This window comes from Fukomys damarensis, unplaced genomic scaffold (genome assembly GCF_012274545.1).
Source record: "Fukomys damarensis isolate Sample0158 unplaced genomic scaffold, DMR_v1.0_HiC HiC_scaffold_25, whole genome shotgun sequence".
NCBI classification, from domain to species: Eukaryota; Metazoa; Chordata; class Mammalia; order Rodentia; family Bathyergidae; genus Fukomys; species Fukomys damarensis.
In genome coordinates, this window is record NW_022900937.1 from 2,575,118 (window position 1) to 2,594,065 (window position 18,948).

An 18,948-nucleotide genomic window follows, 5' to 3' on the forward strand; every position below is an offset into this window, starting at 1 on the left:
AACACGGTACACCCCACAGCTGAGTTGTTTCCCACCGCTCATGCCACACAGCCCAACAACTGTACATTCAAGTAAATCGGGGTTTAGGCATAACTTGTATCAGCCGAGTAACTGCTTCGCCTGTTGGCATTTGTTATTCTTTGCAGCTCCTCGTGACCCGCATTAAAAGCATGGCTATTGCAGAAGTGGAAGGATAGTTCTGGCTAGGTTTTTAAAGAAACCAGATTTTGAAAACATTATACTGTGAGTTATCTGCCTGAGGATAAATAGAAAAGAAGAAGGGCACCTCCCTCTTGAGCCCAGCCTCCCTTCCCCAAGCGCGTGCCTGTTCTCCCAGCCAGCTCCACAGCTTTCTTTAGAAGCCACATCCACGGGGGTAGGCAGGCAGCTGTGCTAATCATAGCATGGACCTACAGCCCTCGCTGTCCTCCCTGTCACCGAACCCTAACGGACTCCAGCAGAAGAAGCAGAGTAACAAACAATTTCATCTCCCTTTCTGCATTTAGGAGGGTATTTGGGACAAAAGCAAATATATTTCATTAACCCTCCTGAAGTAAAACCTGAATGTACATCAAGGTGAGATGTCAGTGTAACTCCAGTAATGTGCCATGTGAGCCACATTGTGCAGCCTAACAAATATAAAAACATTTAAAAGCCTCAATTTAAAAAATTAGATGCTAAAGAACTCAAACAAAGAAGACTATACTTGAAAGAAGAAAGTTGGAGCTATGACTAGGTTTAGTAATTCATTCAAGTGATATTTATTGTCTGAAATTTATTTATTTTTAAATAAATATACCTACTGTGGTCAAAGATGAATAAACATAGCAGTCACGGTTTGTTTTATACACTGTAACAAGTTCAATGAAAGGCATACTGAGAGAAACACAAGAGGAGAGCCTGCTTTGATGGGGATCAGAAAAGGCCTGTCAGAGCACTCAAGCTCAGAACTGGAGAGAAACCAGGCTAAAAAAAAAAGAGCAATTGCAAAAGCCTAAAGTCTTGAGGAAGCTTGGCATGACTGAGGACCCGTAGGGAGAGGAAGTTAGTTAAATATTGACAGGACTGGCAGTATGCTGGAGTTCAACTTAAATACAAAGGAAAGCTTTCAAGGATTTTAGGCAGAGGAGTGAATGAATGAGATTTATTATTTGAAGTCAAGAGGGGAAAGCGGAAAGATCAACTGAGTGGTGGAAATAACAGGCCAGGCAGGAAAGGCTGGTTGCATGACAGGGCTGGTCTCAGGAGAGGAGAGAAGTGGGCGTTTGGTGTGTATTAAGGAGGCAGAATGGAGAGAATCTGGTCACAACTGGAAACCTGGAGTAAAGCAGTTGAAGAAATCAAGACCAGAATTTGCTGCCCCAAAACATGAAAGATTGTTGAGCTACAGACAATCCAGAGGAAGGAAATCAAGGAAAGCTCTCTGTCCTCCCTCTGTTTGCCTAAGACAGAACATGAGATTACAAAGACGGAAGATGTCCTGCCTTCCCTGCCTACCAGGCAGAGTGAAGACTAACCTTGAAGGCAACCCTAGGCCGTCCTTGGGTAGAGATGGTTCCAGGGGGACCCACACTGACAAGCTCCACTAATTGGCCTTTAGCAGCCACTTACTCGCCTTCACCTCAGAAGTCTCCAGTAAGGACTTATAGTCCTTCCTCTTTGTCTTGTCCCTTCTCTGAAAACATCCTGCTCTTTGTGGGAGATCCTGGAAACTGGATTCAGAGCCACCTTTTTGAGGTCTCCTCATTCCCTGGTTGTTTCCCTCGTGTTCATAGATTCCTACTTGTTTGTCTGTCTTTTCTTACAGGAGTCTGTTCCAAAAAAGAAGTTCTGAGGATTGAATAAACAATTACTTTTCCTTCCCTCCGACTCCTTGGTCTGGCTTGAGCGAGAAGATAGGCAGTGAAACGTGCCAGGCCTTGTGAGGTCCAGGGCGACTCACCAGAGTCCTGAGCACTGTCCTCTGGCTGGGGCTGCACAAGTGGATGCACCACTTTCAGCTCACCAGGAGGTGTGAGTGAGGGGTTGAGGTGAATTCTAACCATGTCCTTCCCGGTGCGTTTGTTGGCTATCCAAATTGCCTTCCTTTTCCATGTTGAGTAGAAGAGATGGTCACCAAAAAGGGACATTGCAAACAGATGGTGCCTGAAAAACAAGAAGAAAGAAAAAAGAAGCCCCATATGGCAGACTATTTGTTCCTGGAATTAGTAAAGTTTCACTTCCTTTCCATTTGTTGTATTAAATTCAGTCACCTACCTTTTTGGTTGATTCTCATGTAGGTTTGGAAACATTGTTTAAGTTTTCACTTATGTCATCATTATCTAAACTAACACAACCTAATTTCTAGCTCAGATTACTTCTCATTCTTTTGTTCGTCATCATGTTAGCACAATGAAAATGAGGGAGAAAATAGGAACAGGATAAGGCAGATTTCTGGCTTTATCGATGTCACACTTGGCCAATTTCTGCCTTTGACACAAGGTAGAAAGTCAGTTACTGGCACACTAGCAAGTCAGATGAAAGGTAGGCACTGCAGAGCGTGACAGCCTAACTCCAAGAAAAAAAAAAAAAAAAAAACAACTATGACCAATGTCTGAGAATGTATTATGTCAGATATTCCGCTATTTTTGTTTGCATTTCTTCACCTCATCTTCCCAGTAACTCCAAGAAACAGGTTCTATTATTGTTCTCACCTTCACAAAAACTAAGGATAAATTATGTTAGCCTTTGCAAAATCATTCCCCTAATAATTATTTGGTAAATCTGGAACTGGGACTCAAGTCTTTTGGATCACAAAATTCTACGTGCTACATTAATTACCACACCAGTGTAGTTGGTAAAGTAATTTATCACACACACTTCAAGGGACCATTGTGTTATTTTACACCGAAAGCAAAACTCACTGTGTTGGATATTTGCTGAGCTGGATAGAACCTCCATTATAATCACAGGAACAAATACAAGAATTACTTCCTTCTCTATTTTCCTGAATCCAAAAGAGACGTTTATTGAGCACATCCAGTGACATAGCTTTTACTTTCTCTGGTGTCACCAACAGAGTCTTCACTTCTACGCCACTGAGATCTGCTCTGTGAAGGCTGCCAGCTGCCTCTGAAGACCAAAATATAAACCTGTAGGCAGAGACATCACACAAACCCAAAACTTGATCAATGGAGAGTCACAGAAAGGACAGGCCCTTCCTGCACCCCAGCAGCCCCTACCTCCTGCACAGGAAGAGGTTGGCTATTTGAATGAAAATGCAATTCACCAAGTATGTATTGGCTATTATGGAAATTCCATGTGATTTCCAGGTAAAGGAATTATGCTTCTATTGCAAAAAAAAAAAAAAAATCATGGTAGTTATCCATGTTTTAGAAGGAGCCTTTCTGGGTTCAAACGCACGCAATGGTCCCAAGGTGCTGTCTTTTGTAGAGAACCTTAGTCTCAAGCGTGTGGTCCCTTTAACTTCAAAATGTTATGTTTCTAGGAATCTTCATTAGATTTGAGATTTATTTCAGTGTCTGAAAACTGCAGAATTTACCTTTCTACTGGATCAACTGCCATATTTGCGGGATGTTTTACGGTGCTTAAAAGAACACGGGAATTGTTTCCTTTCATATCTGTTACTGTAATGATTCCTTCCTGTTGATTTGACCAAATAACTTCTTCATTTATCCAATTTATTGCCATTCCAGAAACATTTTTCTCTATACTGCACACTTTCTGTAAAATCAAATTTTAAAGCTGTTATTAATATTTCCTCATTTACAACAAAATTATTCTATTGTAGAATAGAAAAAGCCTATTCTTTTAAGTACTTGACATTTTTATGTATTCCTAGGTTTTAATTCATCAGTGTTAACCCTCAACCACCACCACCCACATGACAATTAGTGGCATAGCATTTGTATCATGGCTCTGAAACTAAAACATTGTCCTAGACACTATGAAAAGTAGGCAGTCAACCATAATTATTAATTTCAACTATAGTGACTGTAGGATTTTGAAGCTGCCTTAAAATTAGTTTATTTGATTTCGCTTTTTAGTAGAATTGCCCAGGTCCGCACCTGAACATAATTCCAAGTTTTGCCAAACTCTAGCAAGTTTCCCTTGGCATTTGAGCATGGAGCTGTGTGGTGGGTGGATTTCTTTTAAGGCTGTCATTCTTCTCCCAGCCCTCCTCCTCCATCAGGCCTCTTCCTTTCTACAGAGCTCAGCAGTGAAAGCAGCAGCGCTCTTTTTGGGTTGTTCTGCATCTCAGACAAAGCAATCCAGCCAACCCATTTAAAAAACTGCTAGTGTATTTCATCATTATCTAAACTAATACAGCCTAATTTCTAGCTCAGATTACTTCTCATTCTTCTGTTAGTCATCATGTTAGCACAATGAAAATGAGGGCAAAAACAGGAACAGGATAAGGGCAGATTTCTAGTTTTATCTATGTCACACTTGGCTCATTTCTGCCTTTGACACAAGGTAGAAAGTCAGTTACTGGCACCCTGGCAAGTCAGATGAAAGGTAGGCACTGTGCAGAACACGACAGCCTAACTTCCAGATATTATTAGTCCTCCCAGATAAATTGTTTGTATTTTAACATTTGCCCTTTATAAACAATATTTTAACTCAAAGGAGGAAATACAGTGGTGGACTTCCAGGCAGCAGGCCTGTCTTTTCCTAATGGCATAAATTCACAGCTGTTCACACTTTTTCTTGTCTGTGACAGGAAGCCCTGCAGATTCTCAGCCTCCAGATTCTGGACGCACTCTACCAGGTGGCTGGAGAATAATGAGTAGCCATACTTAAAAGTGAGATTAGCAAGTATTACAGATGTGATAAAACAGATTAGCACCTAATTGAAGCTTTGAGGGATAATTGGGGGAGGAAGATTGTGTTGAGAAGAAAACAGTAGGCCCTGCTTCGGAGTAAATGCTTTGGGTTGTGCTGATCACATGCTGACTGTAATCCTCTCCAAAGGAGGGTGAGAACATTCCTCCTGGGGCTCGTTTAAGAGTTCTACCCGTGGAAAAGCAAGATTAAGGATCCTTTGTACATACTTGAAGTACAATACTTTGTATCTGTCATCTCCCTTATTTTCTATTCCATAGTACAAACACTTTGAAGATTAAAAAGGAAAAAATGTTGTTCCTAAATGTCAGGTGATTTTTCCCCTACATGACAGAGACTTTTCTAGAGAGAAACCCTGTTTTCTCCGGCTCAGCACTGACACTTTGGGCCGGACCATTCTTCATCAGGGGCTGCCCTACATAGTGTAGGGTGTAGAAAGCCCCATGACCTCCACCCATTTCATGTCCTCCCATCTCAGCTGTGACGACCACAGATGTCTTCAGACATTGCCAAATGTCAGCCCTACCCCTGAAGGAGAGGGGCACAAAACACCCTCCAGTTGAGAACCACTGGGGTAGAAAAAAGTCCTGCCGATAATCTGTTTCAATCATAACTGCCCTAATAACTTAGATATGTTCAACGTTACATTCGTGTCCTCATGTTCTCCTTTTGAGGGCTTAGCATACCAGTCTGTGCACCTCCTCAATACTACAGCACCATAAGTACAGACTAAACCCCTACATGTGGCAGAAAACCATGTGGCTGTAATGTGTTTTCAGTTGTCTGTACATCGCGTTGGTCAGCCTGCGCCTAAATCCCTCAAATACCATGGGTAATGGTCCTTTACCTCTTGCCTTGACCCGTTCAGAAAAACTCTCTGCAGAAGTTGTGTTTCTAAGTCTACCCAGTAGATTCTTTCCTCCTTGTAATGAAAATCCATGATCACTGAGACACCAGCATCCACCACCAGTTGCTCATGATTGGTTCCTTCTGGGTCAATCCTAAAGATGCTGTTTCCATGGCAGAAAATTAAGAAGGGTGCAGGACCTGAGGAGGAAGACAGAAACCAAAGCGTATTGTCTTCAGTGACATTTTATCTGATGGAGACAGAACGCTGCACTCTGCCACCGGCTCAAGCAAAGTTAGTATTTAATTCCAATAGTAAAAATTATTGCATGGCGAATAAAGAGTTCCCGTAGATGCTCACAGTTAATTTTCTTGTTTGTTTTTGTTTTGTTGTTGTTGTTTTGGGTACCAGGGATCGAACTCAGGTCCCTGCACTTGCGAGGCAGGCCACTGAACCGCTGAGCGAAATCCCCGGCCCTCACAGTTAATTTTGTAAAGCATCTTCTCCATAAATTGACTGTAAAAAATGAGCATTGCCAAATTATGAAAATGAACTACTTCAAGATAAAGATACTTTTTCCTCTAAAATTCCTTTTTACATTAAAAAAAAAGCCACAGACTGTGTCCTATTATGGAAAGGGTCTCTTTGAGTGTTAGTTTTAATCGCATCAATTAGAAGTAAATTTACAGATATGACTTTGGAAATAGCCTTTCTCCCCCAGCCTTTCCTTATAACTTGAGCCATCCAGGTGGTGACATGGGACGTGGTAGGAGCTGGGGGCTCGTGTGGAAGTGGGGAAAGTTGAATGCCATTCCTTACGTTGGGAAATGCTTTGACCTGCTTATTAGCATTGTCATAGAAAATATAGGATGCTCAGCTCAATTAAAAGTGCATATACAGGCTGAGCGTCCCTGATCTGAAATCCAAAATTCTCAAAAATCTAAAACTTTTGAGCCCTACACGAGGCCACAAGAGAGAAATTCCACACTTGACCCCACGTGCCAAGTAGCAGTCAAAACAAAGGTGTAAAAATATTGTTTGATAATTGTTTTCAGGCTGTTTGTATAAGGCACATGTAAAAAACATAAGTGAGTTTGTGTTTAGATGTGAGTCCCAGCCCCAAAATTTCCATATATATATGCAAATATTCTAAATCCCAACATAAAATGATCCAAAAATCACTCCGTCCTGAGCATTTCAGATGAAGGATATTCAAACTGTACATTGTTCGGGACTTACAATAAAAAATTATTTTCTCTTTACCTAAAATTCAAATTTAACCAACACAGGGTTTTTATTTGCTAAATCTTGGTGCTGGATTTCCCTGGGCTCCTTGGTGTCACAGGGCCTTGCTCTGAACCCTCACGCTCTACCTGGCCCTGTCCTAGCCTAGGCTGTGGACACCTACCCACCCTGACTCTCCAGTTCTCAGCACCCACTTGCGACCCTGCTCCCCTCTTTGGAAACGCAGCTCTAACGGCTGACTGACCCAAACCCAGCTTGCCGTGCCCGCTCCCAGATGACACCAGTTGGTGATCTATCGCCAGTACTGGGCTCACCTCCTTGGTCTCCTTGCAGCAGAAGGGAGGATCCTCCAGCCACTCTCCCTTTAGAAAACGATGAACCATTGGGCTGTGTTGGGGGAGTGGAGATTTCCAGCAAGTTCTAGCTTCCCTGCTGGGCTTACTCTATTCTGTTTGAATGCTAAACCTGAAACTTTAATGGGACTTCATAAATGCGTTTATTGTTCTAAGGATTAAACCAAATGGTAGATTAACATGTTCCTAAGGGATCATGTTCTAAAGTCAGACAGCATCAGCTCTGTGTTAGAGGATACACGAGAACGGAGGCAGCAGAGGCAGGAGCGCTGTGGAGTCGGGAGCAGTTCAAACAGGTGCCGCTGCAGACGGCCGTAGGAAAGCGCCCAGACCTTCCCCTATCTTTGTGTTGACACCAGTGCCCCACACAGCCCTCAGGGCCCACACTCCATGCCGCTGCCGTGGAAGCCCAGAGGCATCTTGAGAGAAATGGAAAGGCTGCTGGACCAGGGGCCAGGAGGCCTGGCTTCCTGTCCTGGTGGACAAGCCTCTGAACCTGTCCTCTGCAACTACTGATGAGAGAAAGGGAACCGTACCTGTGGGCGTTTTGGTGATCGTGGAGGACTTACGCACACGGAATTTGCCATTGCTTGTTCCCAAGATTTCACAACATAGGTTTGTGCTGCAGCTTCGACTTGGTCCCCGACACTGGGTGCTGGTGTCTAGAACCCCTTTCTTACTCGGTGAGGGGAGACCCTAGGAACGAGCATCCTAAGTGCACAGCTCCTCGTGTGGCCACAGTGACGCAGGCGTACGGCTTTATTCCAGGGAGTCCCTTTTGATAAGTGCCTCATGCCTTCTTTATAAACTTAATAAGTGTGCCCAACATGTAGTTGTTAACTTTCTAATGCATCAGTAAAACATTTCATTCATTTAGCAATATTACAAAGGAGCAGTTTTCAGGTTAAAAAAAAGGAAAAAGAAAAACAGGCAAAGGCATTCTGATTATTTTAATATTCCTCACCCCAGAACATAGTAAAATTCTTTGTACATAATAGGTCATCAAAACCTTTGAATAAAAAAAATTAATAAATAATAATTGTATTTTATTTGTCTGGGCTTTTACCGATAGGAACAAAGCCAAAGAATTTAATAAATCTATCAAGTTCAAAAAGAAGCGTCTATCCCATGGCAATTATTTTACAGACAACAGTAATAATGGTAACTACAAATTTTCACATCATGACGACATTTGTCCTCAATATGATGCCACGAACGAGACAAACCAAATATTAGTCAGTAAATCAAAGAGAAATCTGAAGAATATTTAGATCGATAAAACAAATTATAGAATTAATGTTTATAACTATTCAGAACAAATTCAAACAATTCTAAAAATGCTACAGCTATGATGAGTTAATAATGTATTTCATCCTCAGGTTTTACTTTCCAAGAATGAATGGGAGCATCGAGCTAAAAAGAAGAAATGGGAAGAGTTTCCCACAGCCCCACCGCTGCTTGGCAGCAAAGTTGGAAAGAGAACCGGGTGCTGCTCCCGCCCAGGGCCCTCTCAGCTCTTTCCTGTCTCCGTCTCACCGTCCCTGTGCGGAGACACCGCCATCTTCATTCTACTCAAGTAACTGATAAAACCTTGCTCATTTCCCCTATACTGCCAGTGTTGTTTTGCATAAACCAGGACCCTCTGTAGACATGAAATATAGTAGGATTTAAAACCAAACCCTTTGAGAACTGGGCTTGGTAAAATAATAGTCCTTACTCTGCACCATCGCTGGAGATGCCAAATAATTAAAGTTCTCTCAGCCCCATCCAGGTCTCCATAACAGCGGTGTGTGGTGCAGTCCTTCAGTGTCAGCACAGCATGCGTGTTTGAACAGAGAACAGCTTCCCTATGTGTCAAACCCTATAGCATTTGTTTTGGGTGCAGTTCAGTAAGAAGGAAGCTCGTAGAAAGTCAATATCATTTCTAAAGAACAAACCCAAAGACAGCAGTCAGGTCACAGCAAATCAATTGGTACTTCTGCTTTCTTAACCTAGGAATTAGAGGGACCATCAGGGATTACAAAGGTGTCCAGTGTTTGGAGCATATTAACGCCTTTCATTATTACCGCAAGAGCTGAGGCCTCCCTGGCAAAGACTGAGTGACAAACTGGCAGGCTGTGAGTGGAGCTGGCAGCAGAAACAGAACATTTCACAAGCCACAACCCTGCGCTCCCTCAGTCTGTGGGAATGGCCCACACAGTGAGTGAGTGAGTAGAGTCACTGACCCACAAGGCCTTGGGGCAAAGGCTCATGGGAGCTGGGTGACACAAATGGCACAAAATAGGTCCGCAAGAATCCTCATCTTCCCTCAGGCCCACACTGTCACGGCCCTCATCACCACGAATTTCTTGCCCAACTGTAGGAAAAGCACAAAGTCTCACAGGACAAAGGTGCAAATGGTCTTTCAAGATTCAGTGACACCATGAGAAAAGAGATTAGTTCCAAAGGGATGGACCAGCTGTGAGATGGCAGGCTGCCGTCTTCTCCCACAGTGATCAGCTCCCAAGGTGAGTCAGCTCCAGATAGCGGTCTCTGCCACTCCCCAGGGCGCCGACCAAATGATACCTCAGACTTTATGAAGGGCGGAGAGTTTTATTTCATGCTGAAAGACCAGCTCATCTCTTTTTATGATATGATTCTTAAAAGGATGCCAATTTATTTTGGGCAGGCAATCACAGCTTTCCTCTGTGCTTATTTATTACTATTAAGTTTCGAGGCAGGAGAGAAAAAGGCAGGTGACTCAGAAGTGATACACCCAGAATGTAAATAACTTAAAAAGCGGAACAAAAGAAAGATGGTAGGAAATAGGGAGGCAGACTTTGCGGGTTGGAAAGGGGTCTGGGAGTGGCATAACAATGGCCAAGATGCAATGTCACACGTACCGACTCCCCAAGATGACTATAATTATTATGCATCACAAACATTTACCAGCAGTAATAAGAAAGGAAGAGTATATCCAGAAAGAAGAACCGGAAGAATTGCATTTACGTCTTAACTCTAAAGAACGCTCTAGAGCTTGATTTTCTTTCCTGAAAACTCTGAATGGGGATTTTGCCACCAGAGACGCTCTAGCGACAGAAAGGGTCCCACAGAGCAGCAAACAACCCCTGTCCTCCTCAGCCACATCCACCTGCAGGCTGCAGAGGTTTACACCCAGGCCCTCAGAGAGTGACTGAGCTAAGGAGGTTCTGCACAATTAAACTTCTTTTTTCCAGGAGGAATTCTCAGAGTCTTTAATGTGCGATCAGTACATTTTTAGGGTTCCAAGAAGGTCGGTGCTGAATTCCATCAGAACAGTAATAGTACAGGTAAAATGCACTATTTCATTTAATCAAGTAACACTAGGAAGCAAACACTCTCCTCATCTCCCTTTTATAGAAGAAGACACTGGAGTTTAAAGCAGTTACTTGCCGTAGGTCACAAGACCAATGCAACTGAGTAGGGGCCCAAAGCTTGTCTTTCTCACAGTCTCCGATCCTGAATCCGGGCTGGCCTGCTGACTCGGAACCAAATGCACAAGGAACTCATAGCGTTCAGTGTCCTGTAGTTCAACTGCGTCCATAACCTTAGTAAATGCGCTCTTAAATACTACAGCTTTGAACACAAAAGTGAAAATGATTTTTTAAAAAGTGTTTTCAGATTCTGGACCCAATTTTATATTTCTTGCTTATCCTAATGGCTTCATAGTGTCACCAACTACATCCCAAGGCACATCCTGCCCTCTCTGTGATGTTCATCACCAATCACAGCAAGTATAAATTCATTTTCTAGACTGTCTTGTTAATTTCTCTTTTTCCCCTCATCTTTTGACAACTCTAAAGGGATCGATGCTGCTCTCACCCCTGTGGAGCCACCCAAGGGCCCCTCTGAGAACAGAGGGAGCTGTCAGCCACCTGGCCCTCTATGTTCTCTTGGGCGTGCAGTGATAGTGTTGTCTGCAGTCTTTAAATTTGTTGTAGGAAAGCCTTTAGGCACTCTGTTATTATATTTTGTAAGTATCACTTTTAAGAAAGCCAGATAATAGATGAACTGCAGCCCAACCCCATTCTGCCCCTGCACTGTGGGAGCTCCTCTCTGAACAGAGGCAGAGCACAGATGTGCAATGTCACCACGCTTGGTGCTGTTAAATAAATACCTACAGACTCGACTGGAATTAACCCATCAGTGTAAGTTACAGAAAAGGAAACCTCAGTCCTATTTTTAAAGCAGGACTTTCAAAGTGCTTTCAACATAGAAAACCACATATACAGTGTCTGCCAAAAGGATGTGTACACACTTCAAGAAAGGAAAAATGATATGATGCTTTTTCAACAGGCGATGTTACCCTCATAGGGGGGACCCTAGAGGACGTCATATATCACAGAAAACCCGCTGCACTGCCTGCTTTTAGAGAAGAGACTGAAAATGCCTGTGCAGTGATCTCAATGACCAAGGTCATCCAAGCAACAGCACACTGTACTAAAATATGTCTGGAAGTTCATGGCCACCATTCTGAGCACCTCTGTAATTGCAGAGGCCAAAGGTAACATGTATGAATCTCATGGTGTCTCAATACATGTAGTATTAAAATAATGATACAAGATTTTCTTTTCCTGAAGTGTGGATACATTTTTTTTGGCAGACTCTGTATATAAGTTGTTTGAGACAGTGACAGGTCTTGAGAAATCCTCCTGCCTCAGCCACCCAAGTGCTGGGATTACAAGCATGCAGCATTGAGCCAAGCTTGAGAATCAGCTATATTAAGAAGCTTTCCTTAAGCCAACTTAAAATGATTAATACTTTTCGGTAGGGAAAACCAATAAAGTCATTACATTGGTGACTCTGAACAACACATTTGAGGAGGTGCCTGGGCCTCGTGATTTTGCAGAAAGAGCCTGGGGTCCTGAGCTGGGTGATTTTCCCTACCGGAGCTCAGCCTCTCATGTGCAGCTCAAGGCGGGACCTTGAAGGCCTTTCTAATACAGTGCTTATCAATTCCATTTCTATTCTGCCAGCATTCGATAGTTTCCATGTTTGTGGCACTTTTATAAAGAGGCTTCAGCTTGTGGTCAATGCCTAAATCAATGGTATTAATCTTAACCTCGGCTTGATGTGAAATGTTGCCTTCTCTCTACTTCTCCAAACTTCAAATATTAAATCAATAATGTGTCATTCTGAGCTCTCCAAAAGGAAATAAAACAACCCCGTAAACCAAACAGCGTCCTGAGTGACATTAGACACTCTCTACACAGAAAGAAGTCTAAAAAATCAGTCAGTTGATGAACAGTCCAGAAAATGTATTGGAGGTACAAGATTTGACATGAGTCTTGTTTGTATTTAACACAGTTACTTTGTTCTTTTGGTGTCTTTAAATAACGTTCAGCAAATTGCAAAGCTACACACATAAATATTTACCTACCTAAATGTTCTGAGTGTTTCTAGACAAATAGACTAAAGAAAACTAGCAGTGTTGAAGTCATGTTTCCTGGCTCCAGTTTCACTGTTCTCACCAACCCCACTCCGGTCAATGCTAATTTCTGATCCCTAGGTGTGCTTATTGCTGTAAAAATATACAGAAAAATATTTACATACTTTTCCTGGTATGCAAAGACATGTGTGACAGATGGCAACATATTTAGGAAAAATTAACTACCTGGGGATTTTGTGCCATATTTTACCATCAAGGATAATAACAAATCACAAGGAGCATCCTGGTAAGATGATTGTTAGGGCTTGGCTCATCCCAGGAAAGCAGAACTTCAACTTACTCTAATCATTGTAGGAAATTTGAAGGACATGTATTAGAAAAATTACAAAAAGCAGAGGCATTATCTGATGTACCTTGGCTTAGTGTTTGACTAGCAGCCAATTAGTCCTAACTCAGGACATAACAGGCAAGATTCTGAGCAGTCTATGTGGACTAATTCACTTAGTCTTCAGAGCAATCCAATCAGACTTCACCAGCATCCAAGGCTGACACCTGCCATGGTGGGCCAGGTGCCACACATGACTAAGGAAGAGAGGGGGTCCTCTGTGTGGTGCAAAGGAAGTGTGGCCCTGGAGCCACCTGCCCAGGACGGCCCCTTGCAAACCAATCCACTTCTGTGACCACCGACTGGAACCCACTCTCCTTCGGATGCACCTGTGTTTCATTGTTTCCTGGATATTTCCTGGGGATTTCCTATGCACCAAGACAGACATGCACAGGCTGCTTATAGCTTTGTTTAGGAAGATATCAATATTGAAAGCGGTCACCTGTCATCCTCCTGTGGGCATAGTTTGGCACTTTCTAAATGCTTTGAGAGTCTACATGGAAACTTTTCTTTACATATTTTGTATTCTCCTCTCACATGAAAACTTTGCCGCGATTGGAATAATGTGAATAGGATAACCAGGGGATGTAAAAGTTTCAGTATATTTTTTCAAATTTGTTTTCCAAAATATGATGATGCTTTTGATCTTCAGATCATTTGGAGCATTAAGGTTCTAAGTAATATTGCGTGAATCTGAAAGGCATACATTCCCTTACTGAGTGAATTAGCATCAAGGAAAACTACCTTGGCAGTTTCCTTGTACACCAAGGAGAGGTTAATTCCTTTAATGTGAGAATTATACAGTAAACAATTCTGTGTGCCCTGGAGGGAGCGAGGAGAGAGGAGGGAGAGAACGCCAGCCAGTCAGTGGTCTCTTCTCCTCTAGGCCCATTCGTAAACCTCCTAACAGGAAGCAGCCTCTGCTATGGGTCAGCACGTGTAGATCATGACAATGTTGAGTTTGTTTCCATCTTTGACCTGTTTACACAAGGATGGCGTCTTTGAAAGTCTATTTCAAGGTTTGGAAATTTCACCTAGAATTTCTGAGCTGACGCACCATGTGCTGGAGAGCAAGGCCTCAGCCAGGATGCTACTAGGACTCTGTATCCTAGCAACCAGCTAGCCAATACATTGATAGTTGCACCCCATGAATGAAATCCACTTAGTGCACAAAGCTTTGCAGATAGGGTGGTGCTCTTCTGAATGCAGGAGAGGCAGCAATTTCCTGGAGGGCCCTTTCCATCCTGTCACTTGCAGGGGCTTTACACTCAATCAGTGCACACCAATAGTGGGCTAGGTCTCAGGTGCCAGTTCTAGCACTGGAAACCACACATAACAAAACTAACATTTTGTTTGCTAGCAGCTCTCGGATTGCTCAAATTTGGAATAATAACTGAAGCTAAACTATGCCCGCTTCATGGAACATAGCAATTTCTGGAAAACTGCAGTTCCTTCTCCTTGGAAGCCAGCATCGAATATTCAACACAACACCGGCTGCAGCCCCAGAAGGAGGGTATCATTAGCTCTATCTCACAGTACGGAAAATGAAGCACAATGTTCACAAGCCGCAGGACCGAGGTTTGAACCCAGGCAGACTGCGATTCTCCCACACTTATCCTCTTTTCCATTAAGGGGAATTGAAGTCCAAAACCACTCAGTATTTGGGGGTTAGCTGCAGTCACGGGAGTACCTCAAAGGCCACTCTGCCATTTCTGCAGTCAGATTTTAAAAGGACAAAAATAACTTTGGCATAACTCTGGCTGAAAACAAGACTCGAAATTACTAGGAATTACTGGGTTTGCACCGGCGTTGGGGTCCGTGTTTCACTGCTCAGCTGCCTGACTCCGCACCTCCTGCAGCCAGCCCCGAGGCTCCACTTCTTCCTTGACTTCATTTACCAAGAGCGCTCATAAAAGTGACACAGCTTGAGACGCCAGACAGGAACAGCTCCTTTTCCACTGGCCTTTGTCCTCCAAGGCAAATAGACCTTGCAAGTTCGGAGGCCACTTGCCAGCAATTTTCTTCATGCTCTCCTCACTGTCTTTAGCTTCAACAGAAGCCAAGCAAACACTCGGTTTCAGCGCAGGAGGACGAAGAACCCCAAGAACACCGGATTCCCTGTGGGCGCCCAGCCCCTCTAGAGAGGGAACACACGAAGAACGACCTGGCCTCACTCACCTGGCTCTCGTGAGACCACAGGGCGTCCTCCCGCCGGTCGGGCCTGGCTGCCTGGTGGCCTCTGTTTCAGGGCCAGGGCCAGGGCCAGGCAGGTGCAGGTGGGGGAGGGGAAGGCAGATGAAGCCACCAATCTATTTAGAGGAGAGGGAAATGCTACCCTCGGAAATGCAGGGCCACAGGGTGTGGCCGGGCAGTTGCCAGCCAACATGGGACACAGCGTAATGCAGGGGCTGAGAACCGTGACTGGAGAGAGATGAGCCAGCAAGGAGCCAGGTCCCTGAGCGACCCAGACGCAGCACACTGCAGAGCCTGCGTCACCTCACCGCGCTGATGAAGCCGAGAGACAGCGCCCGGCATAGGGGTCGGCGCTCTGCGCTAGGGCCGTCTCCGCAGCAGTCCCGAAAGCCGGGGTTATTTCCCCGCGGTCCGCATGGTAACTCAGCTCTGAAGAGGGCAGCGTGAGCGAAGCCAGGTGGGTTTGCTCACAGCCGGCCTCCCTCCCACCCCATGGCAAACCCCCGAATCTGCCTCTACCCCGAGCTTCAGGTTGGTTTGGGGCGGGCTTCAGCAAAGGCACTCGTGGGGCAAGGAGCTCGAGGCTCTGGTCATTTCCTGAGACCCTAGAACTATGCATAAAATGTTTTCCTTTCTTTTCTGATGGTAGCAAAGTTTTATTGAAGGTAGGGAAAGAAACGCATTCTGCAGAGCAAGTTTGGGCCAAGTAAAAGCAGGAAAAGAAGTTCACCCTGCAGCACGAGGGCGGCCACCGTCGCGGGAGAGCACGCTGCCCTGAAATGCTATTTCTGCGATTTGTCCCCTTTCTGGGGACCTGGGTTCTTCTTTCCCAGCCCTGGCTTCCCGCGTGGTTCCCACCGCCACCGACCACATCAGCTTCTCAGGGAAATTCACCCATCCCAAGACACCCAGTCCACCTGACTGAACTGTGACCTCTGCCTCCAACATCGGGTACAAGGTTCATGGCGTCATTTTCTGTCTTTTGTCAATGCACCCCCCGCCTTTGGTGTTACCCCTGGGACCAGGGAAGGGCTCCCCACTCATTCAGCAAGATGTTGCTCAGTGTACATGGCAGTGTAATCGGACGTGGGAGGATTCACATTCGGTCCCTCCTTCAGTCCCTAGCACAAGCCTGTGTGGCGATGGCCCTGGCCCCTGAGCAACAGCCCCTGCTGTCTCTTGCGTGACCTCTCAGATTCCCTCTCCTGTGTGCTGTCTTCTGGAGTGACTGCTGCATTGTCCTCGACCCCTCCCTCTGGAAGCCAGACACCATGTGTAAAGAGCAGGGCAGGGAAGCCGGCTGTGTTTGTGCCCTGGGACGGATGGAAGTGGCTGCCTGGCCTCCTACAAGGGAGGGAGACTCGAATCCACTGCAAGAGACAGAATGCTTTTCAGGCAAGAGTCAGGCAGGATGATGACCTGCGTTCAGGGAAATTCCCATTTTCCCTCAGTTAAAGACCCTTTTTGCAGGCGAGGGGCCGTGGTTCATTTACCCATTATCATTTCTTACCAGCTCTCAGTTGCAACACAGCTGTTACTAAGAACGCAAGAGCTTCAGAGTTTCAGAAACAGCTCTGAGCTTGACCCTGGTTAATTTTCATAAGGATAGAATCACCTTTGCTCACCTTTCCCTTCTGCTTTTTTACTGATTCGTAGCAACTTCTGAATTCTTACCCTGAAGTAATTAGGAGTCTTTTTTCACCTTTCTAGCTTAAACAGAGACAGTTTCAGAAACAACAAGCACAGCCACAGCCCCATGTTTCCCCGTGTCCAAAGTGAAGCTGATCAGTGACAGGGTGGCTACCCCTGTTAGAGCAGAGAGAGGCTTCCCTGAAAAGAACTGCTCAACTCACTGAAAATGAGATTTCCTCTCACACACAGAGCAGTTGAGAACCACGAAGTTTTATACTCGGCAGCAAATTAGCTCTAACAGTCAGTAAGGAAATCATCAAAAAATAAGCAAATACACACCCAGAGATAAACCGGAGAAGCAAAAATGAGAGCAAAGCAAATGCCCCGTGCCTGGAGGTGCGGGCGCCTTTGAACCTGGTCACTTACCCATGCAGGCGGGAGTCCCATGGCTCGGGAGGGGGCCTTCGGGACAGCTCCGGTGCTGCTGTGCTGCGACCCTAACAAAACCGAACTTAAAAACCACGGGCAGCAGCAGGCCATGCAGCAGCATAGTCTCCATGGCTTATACCCTCAAATCACAAGAAGTCGCTTTGGTGCGAGCATAGGGCAGGCCGGGCGACCAGGCCCCCGCACATCTCCCACCCTTGCCCTCCAGGGACTGCTTTGCCTTAGCAGAGTCTCCGAATGCAGCTTGAAAATGCTCCAGAAAAGATTTCTTTATCTATGTCTTGTTGGAAGCCAGCAAGAAATACCTGACGTCCATGTGACAGCCTTCACAGAGTTTAACAGACACTACTGCCTCGAGGGGCCCACAGCTGCCTCGCTGTGAGAGGCGAGATCTGGGCGAACAGGGAAAGGAGAGAGTTGGTGGAGAGTGAGAACCCCCACCTGGGATGAGGCTGGAGATTATTCCCCAGACTCAGCTCCTCCTTTTGGGAAGCAGGATGACTCCCCTTTCCCTTTTAAAGCCCGCTGGCTCCTCCTCCTCCTCCCTTTAGCGACACTTGAGCGAGCTTCTATTTGCAAATGCCAGAGTGGCCAGTTCCACGGGACAGGAAAGCAAGCCAGCTGCCGGAGGAGATAACTGCTGTGCACCCTAAGTGTTTCGGGTGGACCTGGGAAAAAGCAGCTAATGCAGGCGCCTGCTGGTCACGGGCTGTGACTTAACATAGTGAGGGACACAGGCACAATTTCACCAGTGTAAAGGGATGGTGGGCAGCACTGCTGATAATTAGGGTTTGTAAGACTGGATCATGTCGTGTGCATGAGCAGAGCACACAGTCTGCCACCCACACACACACACACACACACACACACACACACACACACTTTCTGGGAGCTTCGTTTTCTCCTCCCTCCTGTGGATTTTATGGCGGAATTTGGAAGGTTATTGTTTCCAAATCAGAGGGAAATCCCTGGAGCCAAATGAAGAGAGACAGTGAGCACAGACACCTCCTCTTTCAGCACGAGTGGAGCCAGCAGCGCAGGGACAGAGGTGCATTGTTATCAGAGAGCCACGGCCTCGCTGGAAAAAATAAGCAGCCTGTGCCAAAGCTGGGGTCACGGGGGGGCAGCTGGCTGCAGCTCCTTTCCCTGTCATCCATGCTGTTTCTTGGAGTTAGGATAGAAGAAATAGAGACAGGTAGAGAGGACACAGGAAAATCAGAATTTTAAAACTACTTTTTTATTAAAAGCTGAAGTTTTGGACACAAAAGTTATTCAAGGCTTTTTGTCTTCCAGGAAACTCAAACAGTCCCCAAGAGTCCTGAAGGTACACTGAGCCTGTAGACTTGGCTCTGGCCTGCTGCTTCTCAGCTGAAATTATACTTCCTCCCTCAGACCTGGGCCTCCAGGGGGCATCACAGGAGGGGGCAGCAGGCCTCAGCTTCAGACGCAGGTAAACTGTCTGCGACCTGACAGGAGGTAGGAACTCACGTATGGGAGACCCAGAAGCCCCAGTGCCCACCCAGCACCCCTCTCTCTCCCGAGGGCCCGCACTCTAATTCTTTTTTTTTTTTTTTTTTTTTTTTTTTTTTTGAGA

At 45.2% G+C, this 18,948-nt stretch overlaps 1 protein-coding gene across 7 annotated transcripts in view; it reads right to left on the reverse strand.

Moving 5' to 3' along the window:
• The window catches only part of Egf (epidermal growth factor), an 82,931-nt gene extending 65,089 nt beyond the window's left edge, over positions 1-17,842 (reverse strand). For 5 of the 7 annotated variants that reach the window (XM_010641512.2, XM_010641514.3, XM_010641517.3 and 2 more), the window contains exons 1-5: positions 17,334-17,842; positions 5,693-5,892; positions 3,542-3,723; positions 2,904-3,131; positions 1,943-2,145 (exon numbers count right to left, since the gene is read on the reverse strand). In XM_010641512.2, the coding sequence (XP_010639814.1) occupies positions 1,943-2,145; positions 2,904-3,131; positions 3,542-3,723; positions 5,693-5,892; positions 17,334-17,466 (946 nt within the window). In that variant the 5' untranslated portion in view covers positions 17,467-17,842. The remainder of the gene's footprint in view (positions 1-1,942; positions 2,146-2,903; positions 3,132-3,541; positions 3,724-5,692; positions 5,893-17,333) is intronic. The other 2 variants (XM_010641515.3, XM_010641516.3) reach the window with 2 other exon arrangements.
• Positions 17,843-18,948: the final 1,106 nt, after the last annotated feature.